This window comes from Helobdella robusta, assembly GCF_000326865.2.
Source record: "Helobdella robusta unplaced genomic scaffold HELROscaffold_6, whole genome shotgun sequence".
NCBI lineage: Eukaryota > Metazoa > Annelida > Clitellata > Rhynchobdellida > Glossiphoniidae > Helobdella > Helobdella robusta.
The window spans coordinates 4,694,337-4,705,725 of NW_008705330.1; the positions used below are offsets into that span (position 1 = coordinate 4,694,337).

Here is an 11,389-nt window from a genome sequence, read left to right on the forward strand (position 1 = left end):
CGTTATATTTATTCATTAATTTAATCTGCCGGCTGTTTAACTGTCCACCAGAATACATTTGCAAATGAACTTACTTTTTATTACATCTCCATTAAACGAAAGTAATTTTTTGGTAAAAAAAACAAACAAAACAAAACGTGAAGACGAGTCCGATCAGTCTCAAAAGTTTACTCACCTCTGATCTGACGTAGCATTCGTGGCCGCGAGTTTGCAAAATTCATTAAAATGTGAATGCACGGAGGTAAAATTTAAATGTTGCCGATACATTTGAAGGAAATTAGACGCTCGATGCGTTGGCGCGAGTGACAAATGTATACATAATATGAGTATGTGTCTTTGTGTGTGGATGCGTGTGTGTGTGTGTGTGTGTGTGTGTAGTAGTAGTGTGTGTGTGTGTGTGCAAACTATTATCTTGTGTGATTTTCCTGCCTGTTTGCCTGTTGAAAGTTTTATATGAAGTTTTATTAAAAGAGCCGATTTGATGAAAAGATAATTTCTACAGTCTTCCTTACAAAGACTGTCCAACATCATTTGATGGTACAGAAGTCATTTCACTGACATTAGAGTTGTATGCTTCGTACAGTTTACAAGGGTTGAAACTTTTATTCAAGCTCGTTCTTTGGTGGATTATTACGATAAGTTACATGAACAAGATAAATATTTTATATAAAAAAATATTCGTTAAAAAATTACGTTGTCTTCAAGTTTTAAACCAAAAATCGTCGGAGATTTGTTTCGTGAGATATGTGAGGAATCGATGGTTTTCTGTCTGAATAATTCCATTAAATCAATTTTTTCGAAAAATATAAAATATGTAGTTTCAATTAAAAATAATTTCAAATTAAATAACATAATTTTAGACATTTTTATCATAATTTTTTATCTAACACATTTTTTAAACGACTAAATTTTTATTTTTGCAGGTAAAGAGCCAAACAACTTCAAATAAAAACATAGACTTTTTATCCATCAAAAAATATTTAATTTCACGGCATCGAAGAACTCATTTTGGAAATTTAATTTTTTTACTTTTCAATGGCTTATTTTTTACAGCGCAAAAAAATTGTTTAAGAACGAAAAACTTTTGGTTCGCTGGCTGCATAGTGGTCATAAGTAAAGGCAATCTGATAATTTCTATAAAAAAAATCAAATTTTTCAATCTTTCCAACTTTTCAATATTCATTAAATCAGAAGATGTTCAACAGCAACAGCGAAAATTTTGAAAGTCTCATCAACCGAACATCAACAACAGCAACACAACAACGTCACTAACTACACAACAACAGCAGCAACAACAACTACACAACAACATTAACAACAGCAACACAACAACGTCAATAACTTCACAACGACAACACAACAAAACCAAGTAACTAATTAGGATCGGGTGTCTCGTGTGACTAGGTTGTTCTAGCCATAATCACTGAGAGTGCTACACAGATTACTGCTTGAAATTTTATGGATTTTATTCTTAATTCTTAAAAGAAATTTTTTTTTTAATTTTTTTGAGGCAGAAATAAAATTTTATTTTCCTCGATGTAGGTAAATTTGTTCTCAATATATCAATTCATTTTATTTCCTTTTAATCTTTTTAAATGTATTTTTGCCTCAATTTGCGTTTAGTCGTTAATTTATTTTTATATTATTTTAATTCTTTTTGTTTTTATTGTCAGAAAATTGCCATCTTACATTAATCTCATAGCTATCTTGAAGTTGTAACTTTCGCCACTCCCGCAAAAACAATCTTGCTGAAGTGGTTTTTAATGTTTTGTTGGTGATGTTTCTGTCGTTGCAATTCCTATTTTAATTATCAACTTAGTGTTTTTGGTTAATACAATTTTTTATGAACTGACTTCTACACAATTAATTTATTATACAATAAACCATTATTAACGGGAAGAAATTATGTGTATGTATATTTGGAAGGCGTGGAAGTTGGACCAGCTGTTGCAGTGAACGTGTTCGAATGTGTGTGAGTATTGTTTGCGTGTATGTATGTATGTATGTGTGTGTGTGTTTTGTGTTTGTGTGTGTGTGTGTGTGTGTGGTGGGTTGAATTGCGTGTGTACATGTGCTTGTGTTTGTTGTTGACATCTCTAACAATACCAAACAGATAATTAAATTGTTTGGGGTAATTATACATAATATTTTTCAGGAAACTGATATGAATTTCACTCTGTTACCGTCATATCATCGTCATCATTATTATCACTATTACATTAGTATTAATATTATTACTAATCACATTGTTATTATTATTATGATAGGATATATGATAGGATGCTGGTGGAGTCAGGTTCGGTGAAACAGTCACTCAAATCGCTGGAAGAGACATGAATTGCATCCAGCCTTGACCATGTGTTTAATCTTCAATGCAAAGGTTCCTCCACCACAGACATCGCGTTGATCAAAGATCGTCGAAGGATTACCGGGAGTTCTCTATAAGTTTACTAGAGTTCTCTATAAGTTTAATACAACAGCTTTCACTAATGCAAACTTATTTCAATAGAGTAAGTCAACAACATTTCTATGCAGTTATCTCAAACAAATAAACCTGTTGTTTCGAACTGTTATTCCACAGCGGCTCTCGCAAGGTACACGGATGGACAGGCATAACAAACTGCTGTTGTTGATTGTCAACTGGTTAAAAATTTGTGCACCATCAGACTGTTGCATATTTGCCGATCTTAATGCAGAAAATGTACGTCCAATGTCACAGTTGTTCGACAAGTTGCAGCCGGATATTGCCATTCTTCAAAAAAACAAAATCGAAATTTTAAAGCTTACAATTTGCAACAAAACCAACCTAGCTTCCTCACGTGAATACAAACGCTAAAATATAAAATACTGGAAATTAAACTTAATTTCAGTCTATAATAACTGTCCGTTAATTATTAATTCATTTGAAATATCGCTTGTGGGTTTTATAACATTTTTAATCTAACTTTGTTTAAAATATTATGGCCGAAATCTTTTAATGAAAAATTGATTATCGCGGTAATTCGCTCGTCATATAGCATATATTGTGACAGAAATATTAATTAACCGATTTTAAATATATTTTTTTATTCTCAAACACTTTTTGATCAAAGAGCATGAGAAGATCGTACATTATATTTAACATCTTATTTATTTACACTCTGATAAATATAATATAATATTTATAATATAATTAATAATATTCGATTGATTTCATTTGGATTTTATCTTTTCGGTAAATAAAAAAATGTTCCCATCATCATAACCATCATCAACAACAACAACAACAGCATCATCATTACCGTTCTTAGAGGAACTTTCATAATCACTACGGCCTTTTTTTCGGTCATCATCAACATTTCGAAATTCCGTCAAGCTGGCATAAGAAGTATAAAAAAACATCTGAAAAGTGAATCTCTAACAATTTTTTTGTGATTTGCAAAACTCAAAATTTAGGGGGAAAAAATCATTTTAGATCTTTCAAAAGTAATTAAAACGCTTTCGGTTTTCGGATACTAACCTATTTACGAGTTACGTATTTAATTTTTTTCAAAATAGAATTGAAAAACAATTTAAAATATAAAATACAGAAAATTTTAAGTTTAAAAGTTTTATCAATTTTTTTAAAACATCTTGTCATTTTTTGATTTTTAAGATTTTTAATATTTGAGATCTGACACTGATAAAAAATGATACTCCAATGATACCCGAGGAAACCTCAGATGATCCTCAAATGCAGAGCTTATTTTAAAATTTTTTTGTTGGAAAACTCAGTAACAAGATTGTCTGATATTTTATTGATAACCTCATCTTCACACGAAAATAAATAAAAATTATGAATTAAAATATCAATATTTTAAAAATGAAAAAATTGTTTACAGGACTTACAATAAACTATTTACATGCAAAAGACCATTTACAGGAAAAAAACTATTTACATAAAAAAATACATACAGAAATATTTCAAATGTAAAAAAAACTATTTAAATATAGTACATTAATTACAAAAAACTATCTACACGACTTAAGTTCTCCGTGTAAAGACGTAATCATAAATTTGTTGCACAGCATCCAACAATTTATCTGGAGCAAACATCTGATCAATAGGCACGTTGCACCTCATGATGTTGAGAAAGTGTTCGATGACTCTAGGGCTGTATTTTATTTGGCGTTCAGGCGGCTGAATGAATGGGCATAGGAAGTGTTGTTCTGCCAAATAACTGACTTCCTCCCTGGTAGCCCTGATGGTGGTGTAGATGGTGAGGAGGGATGGGGAACGGCAGAGTGGGCATGTTGTCCTCTCCACTCTCCACTGGTCGATGCACGCCCTGCAGAAGCCGTGCGAACATGCGTCCAGGTATGCAAAGTTTGTTTCAATTGTTTCTAAACAAATGCTGCACATTTCTTTCTCATGTTCTAGTTGATCATTGTTGACAGCTTGGCTGAGTGAATCTGATATCGAGCCAGTTTTGATGTATTTAATAATTCTTTCGGCTTTAAAACAATTTTCGAAAAGGCAACTGTTTGCTGAGCACATGTGGCTGTTCATATTTATTTATTTGCTTGAAAAATAATCGGATATTTTTAAAAAGAGTGTTTGGCGATGATTGATGAAAGAGTTATCGAATTTTGTATAATAGTTTTAGGAAAATTTGTGGCAACTTGAATTGGTCGTAATGCGAGTGTTTAACCTTGTTGAATTTTACAAATAGAAATTAAGTACAGGCGTCTAATGTCTGATGGCTGATGTGAAGGCTGGCTGGTCAACTTGGTTATGAGACACTTTTCTTTTTGTCTTCTTTTTATAGATAATTTATGGTGGGTAGATCACTTAGGACCTTAGTGTCAAGTTATAGTTATTTCAAACTTTTCACTTTAGCAAAGTTGAAAGGAAGATGTTAGTGGCAGACGAATAAAGTGACACTTGTCGGGTGGGTCTTTGATCTGACGTTACAACAACTTAAGTTGATTAACGCTTTGAACTTTTTGCAATATTAAGTAATACCAACTTTGCTAAAATGCTAAGTTTAAAAAAACTATAGCTTGAATAATCACTGTGTGTCACAAACCAAAAAAATATAAACAATTTGTTACAATTTGTCTTTGAAAGGAGGACGTGAGTGGCAGACCAATTAAGTGACAAGTATCACTTTGAAAGGAAGATGTGAGTGACAGATCGATTAAGTGACACTTGTCGGGTGGCTCTTAGATCTTACGTAACAACAACTTGAGCTTTGATCTTTTGCTTAATAACAACTTTGCTAAAGTGCGAAATTTAAAATAACTTTAACTTGACATAATGGTCCTAAGTGATCTACCCGCCAAAAATTATCTATAAAAGGCAGACAAGAATAGAAGTGCCTCATAACCAAGTTGATCAGCCAGCGTTCACATCAGCCATCAGACTTTAGAAGCCTGTTCTAAATTTCTATTTGTAAAATTCAACTAAGTTACGACAAATTGAATTTGCCAACAATTTTCCAAAAACTATTATATAAAAATTCGATAACTTTTTCATCCATTCATCGCCAAACACTCTTTTTTAAATATCCGATTAATTTTCTAGCAAACAAATAAATATGAACAGCCACATGTGTTCAGCAAACAGTTGCCTTTTCGAAAATTGTTTTAAAGCCGAAAGAATTATTAAATACATCAAAACTGGCTCGATATCAGATTCACTCAGCCAAGCTGTCAACAATGATCAACTAGAACATGAGAAAGAAACGTGCAGCATTTGTTTAGAAACAATTGAAACAAACTTTGCATACCTGGACGCATGTTCGCACGGCTTTTGCAGGGCGTGCATCGACCAGTGGAGAGTGGAGAGGACAACATGCCCACTCTGCCGTTCCCCATCCCTCCTCACCATCTACACCACGATCAGGGCTACCAGGGAGGAAGTCAGTTATTTGGCAGAACAACACTTCCTATGCCCATTCATTCAGCCGCCTGAACGCCAAATAAAATACAGCCCTAGAGTCATCGAACACTTTCTCAACATCATGAGGTGCAACGTACCTATTGATCAGATGTTTGCTCCAGATAAATTGTTGGATGCTGTGCAACAAATTTATGATTACGTCTTTACACAGAGATCTTAAGTCGTGTAGATAGTTTTTTGTAATTAATGTACTATATGTAAATAGTTTTTTTTACATTAAAAATTTTTCGATATTTTTTTTTATGTGAATAATTTTTTGCATGTAAATGGTCGTTTGCATGTGAATAGTTTTTTGTATGTTCTGTAAACATTTTTTTCATTTTTAAAATATTGATATTTTAATTCATAATTTTTATTTATTTCCGTGTGAAGATGAGGTTATTAATAAAACATCAGACAATCTTGTTACTGAGTTTTCAATTCAAAAAAACCTTAAAATAAGCACTGCATTTGAGGATCATCTGAGGTTTCCTCGGTTATCTTTTGAGTCTCATTTTTTATCAGTGCAACATTTATAGGTATGGCATCTGAAAAAACAAATAATGAATGACAAGATAGTTTTAAAAAAATGGATAGAACTTTTAAACCTAATATTTACTGTAATTCATATTTTGAATTGTTTTTAATACGATTTCGTTGAAAATTTAATACGTAACTCGTAAGAAGGTAAGTATCTAAAAACCGAAAGCAGTATTAATTATTTTTGAAAGATCTAAAATGGTTTTTTCCCTAAATTTTGATTTTTGCAAATCACAAGCAAATTGTTGAATATTCACTTTTCAGATGTTTTTTATACTCGATCACGTGACACAGCTTGACTGAATTTTGAAATGTTGATGACGACAGAAGAAAAAAGTCGTAGTGAGATTATGAAAGTGCCTCTAATAACGATGATGATGATGATGCTGTTGTTGTTGATGATTATTTTAAAATTATTAAAAAACCTATTGGCGAAATTTCAAATGAATTTACTATTACAGAACAGTCAGTATAATCATTGTTCAAATATGAATTTAGATTAATAAATATATATATATATATATAATAATATTAAAAATAATAATAGTAATAACAATATTAGGAACAATCTTTTATTGACCAAAAAGATAAAATGAAAATGAAATCAATCGAAAATTATTAATAATATATAAGACTGTAAATAAATGAATAAATGTAAATAATTTATAATATTTAAAAATGCAAGAAAATCTGGGACACACAGCCACTGATCGGCATTGCGAGCCACCCTCTGGCCTTCTCCACTATCAGTTTTTCTAAGTTGAACAATATCCAAGTCAATGAAAAGTTATAGCGATGGAGTTCGTATTGTAGCCGGATGAAACTTCTTAAATCTGAAGCCTCTTTTGTAGCGTGATGTCGAGAGACGAAGTGGTTTCCAAGAAACTGGTCAGTTAAGAAACAATCGCCTCTTCGACATTTTTGTCTTTGCTCTCAAAATCATATGATTTGCCCTAGTAGACAAAGCTATTATCAATTTTAATATCGGGAACCACCTCATCATCGATCGTCAGTCTTGGAGAAAACTGTTTGTATGCTCCATCTTTCTTCCTCATGCCAAATGAGCTACAATTGTCTATTGGCATCTGCATGTTTGACCATTCACACCAAGCGTAATTCAGATCAATTAGCTTCTGGGCACTTTCTGTACTATGAACGATTAATTGGAGCAAGGATTTGGCTTTTAGCCCTGAAGTTGGCCCCCATAAGTAACCGCAATAATAATAATAATAATAATAACAATAATGCAATAATGATTGTAATGATGATGATAATATGATGATGATAATAATGGTGGTAGTGATGATGTCGTTGATGATAAGAATGTTGATGATATTGACGATGATTTTTATGTTAATGGTGATGATTTTGTTGTAGTTGTTGACGACGATGATGATAATGTTGATGACGATGATGTTAATAATGATGATGATAGTGATGAGGAAGACGACGATGATGATGACGATAAGGAACGCATTAATTTTGTAAAACCTGAATGGGATGGTGCTTTCAAAGGGCAAAAAAACCCAATTAGATAATTGTTTAACGTGATCGTTATCCTAATATTGCTACTACTACTACTTTTAAAACTATTACTACTACTACTGCTGCTGCTACTACTGCTGCTACTGCTACTATCACTACTACTACCACTACTACTTTTTTATATTACTCTGTTAGGCAGAAGTTAATCCATTTAAATATTTCATTAACTGACCTAAACTATAAATGAAACCTAATACTATAGAAAAACACTTCAATTTTATTTCAAAAATTTTTTAAAACAATTTCTAAAATATTATGAACCAACTAAACCTCAATTTTATTTCAATAATTTTTTAAAACAATTTTTAAAATATTACGAACCAACTAAGCAATCCCCTTCACCGTGTATTTCATAGATTTATCAACATTGTCATCCTCCGAGTCAGTATCGCTTCTTTGATTAAAACATGACCTTTTTCTTGAATTAACTGTCTCCATTTTATCTGTTCGCCTTGTTTTAAAAATTTCCAAAGCTTCTGCCGATTTCTAAACTTTCATTTTCGTGTAATCAGTATATACAATTTCAGTTCCAATTCCATCTGTCTTAATTGTCTTATATCGGTCATTGAAATTCAGCTCAATCCCAGTCACACTACACATTATCTTCCGTCAACTTTGAGTTGTTTTTGAATAAATAAATTATTTGATAGAAAATGATAGATTAAAGTTTTAATTATAATCCTTATGAGGTTCATCATTGTCATAATCATGATCAACATCATCGTAATCATCACCATTATCTATTTCGTCATAATGATAACGTCATGACGTCATCTTGATAACATTTATTTCTTCAACATCCTGAAATTTTTGTTTAAGACGAACGTTGCTGAATCATACTTGAAGTTGTGGGTTGAATTAATACGCACACACAATGTTTATATTTCATTTTATAGCCATTTTTCTATATATTTCTGTTTAACTTAGTTATATAGTTACGTATGTATTTATTTTCCTTTTAGAAATTTCACTCGGTCCATTATCAAAGTTTGCCATTTTTAAATTTGTTTTTTAGTGTTGCTGTTTTTTCAATATCAAGCGATTCACAATAGTATCCAGGTTAATTTAATATTTACAAATGTTTGATAACAAGCAAAAAAATTTTGAACTACTATGTTTTTTATTTACCCAACACACAACAAATAAAGAACAACACACAACAAATAAAAAACAACACACAACAAATTTAAAACAACACACTACTAATAAGAAACAACTCACACAAATAAGAAACAACACACAACAAATAGGAAACAACACACAACAAATTAGAATCAACTTAATCCCAAAACACCCGATAAAAAAGGCAACAACAACAACAAAACAACAACCACAACAACTCACAGGAAACATCATGCTAATAAACAAAAGTAGCCCTAGTAAATACTTCCATAAACAGTTGTTAGAGGGAAAATAAAAAAAAACTCGACGACTAAAAATAGAATGATTGAAGTAACTTTTAATTTGCCGAACATTTGAGTGGGGATATTAGGTCGGTTGATCTAATGCTGAAACTTATGGACAGACTTGAACATTTTTTTAAATTAATCACTTGTGGTAAAAAAAGAAGATTTTTTCAAGAATTCATTTGGTTTATTTATGAATGAAAAGATACACTGAACTAGAAAATAAAAATAGTTCTACTCGTTGTTATTGTTCTTGAATGTTATAACGATGAACTCAGTGGCTAAGAAAGACCATGCGTGAAGTTACAGAGACGAACTTAGAGCTGACGCATGGACATGAAAATAATTCTCCATGCATTGATTCACCATTCCGTCCATCGATTTAAAACTTTTCCAAAATGCAGCTCATTTATGGCCTCAAAAATTCATTTCAAATTATTTTAAACTTGTAACATGTGACAACAACAGAAAAAACTCCTCCAGAAAATATAATACACATTCGTACAAACGTAATCCGCTAAATTATTGTCATTAAATTAAAATATTCTTCATAATCTGGCCTACTAAAAAAACATTTGAAAATCACACTTACCAAAAATGACTTTGAAATGATATGCTGGCTGACAATAATTTGACTAATAAACTTGAAAAACTATCATCATCAAAGGTTAAATCTCTTCAAATGAGGTCATCTGGTTCGTGGGATGATCCAGTCTTGAACAATTTTCAAACCGTCGATAGCGGCGGCGGCCAACTTTCAACAGATTGAAATATCCAGAGATCAGCTGAAAATTGAAAATGGATGAGTGGAAAAATTTTCTGAGCTGACAGTAGGGTGGTCTCATACAAATGAAGCCCCACCCACTATGGTCAGTTCAGGAGGCGCGTGGTTTTTGATGGCATCAACGTACGATCGTACGGCCGAAATCCCGAAGCAAGTGCATTAAAAGGGCATGACCTTTAACCTTTTTCTTCGCTGTTTCAGTCACAGACCTCGTGTGAGCCAAATTAAATTGTCGCTAAAAATGAAAAATGACCAGTTTCTAATGTTTTTTGCTAATCAAATTTTCATGATTCTCTTCCCGTCAATATGCTGCAATAAATTTTAATGAAAAATATTTTTCAAAAGTTGAAAATAAATTTCTCTGTGAAAAATAAAAAAATAAAAGATGAAATCATAAAAGATGTTCATAACACAAACAGGCTTCATCTGATGTAATTTTTTTCAAAAAATTATTCTTTTTATATTCTATTTGAAAATGTTAAGTTTTATGTTATATATTAAAACATAATGATTTATAATATACATTTATTTTTCTTTGGACCAAATGTTCTTTGCTTTGTATGTAACTTCACTTTTTCCTTTTCTGTTGATCCGGTGGATAATAAACAAGCCGAGAACGTTGCTTAGTTTATTTCTCTTCTTTTAATGTCTTTCAATATTATATCAAGTAATTAAACGATCTACGTGACAAGAAATTTAACAGGTTATGGGACCCAGATAACGTTTTTCTTAATTAATTGATTTGACGAAGAAAATTTAGAATAAAGAAATATCGGAAGATTCCTTTGTGAAGACTGAAGTGAAGAGAAAGCACGTGCTTCTTTATTCTCTGAAAATCGATATTTTGCTTCTAATTAAAAGGTCAAATTGAAAAGACAAGGAAGAAATGGATTTAACAAAAGTGCAAATCAAACACCTAGAAGGCAAAAGTAATTGGTTGAACTGGAAATCGAGGGTTTGTATAATACTACGCGGCATTCCTGATGCAATGGATTTAGTAAATGGCAAATTAAAAGTTCCAGATGAATCGAACGATGACTCAAATAAAGATGAGATAGCAAAATATCAAACTGCTTTGTACAGATTCAATAAAGCAGATTGTAGTGCTATGATTATTCTGTCAACCAACATGACCGATGAAACGTATGAAAAAGTTCGTTCATTCAGTAATGCCAGAGATGTTTGGTTAGAACTTCACAGATTATATGATGA

General features: G+C 31.7%; 2 protein-coding genes across 2 annotated transcripts; one reads left to right on the forward strand and one right to left on the reverse strand.

Annotated features, from left to right (window-relative positions):
* Window positions 1–4,003: 4,003 nt before the first annotated feature.
* Window positions 4,004–4,528, reverse strand: HELRODRAFT_164455 (hypothetical protein; the record flags this gene model as incomplete). Its single annotated transcript, XM_009029391.1, has 1 exon — window positions 4,004–4,528. The coding sequence occupies one exon, from the start codon at window positions 4,526–4,528 to the stop codon at window positions 4,004–4,006; it is 525 nt and encodes a 174-aa protein (XP_009027639.1).
* A 1,030-nt stretch (window positions 4,529–5,558) lies between these two features.
* On the forward strand, window positions 5,559–6,083 carry HELRODRAFT_164456 (hypothetical protein; the record flags this gene model as incomplete). Its single annotated transcript, XM_009029392.1, has 1 exon — window positions 5,559–6,083. One exon carries the CDS (start codon window positions 5,559–5,561, stop codon window positions 6,081–6,083), a length of 525 nt encoding a protein of 174 aa, XP_009027640.1.
* Window positions 6,084–11,389: the final 5,306 nt, after the last annotated feature.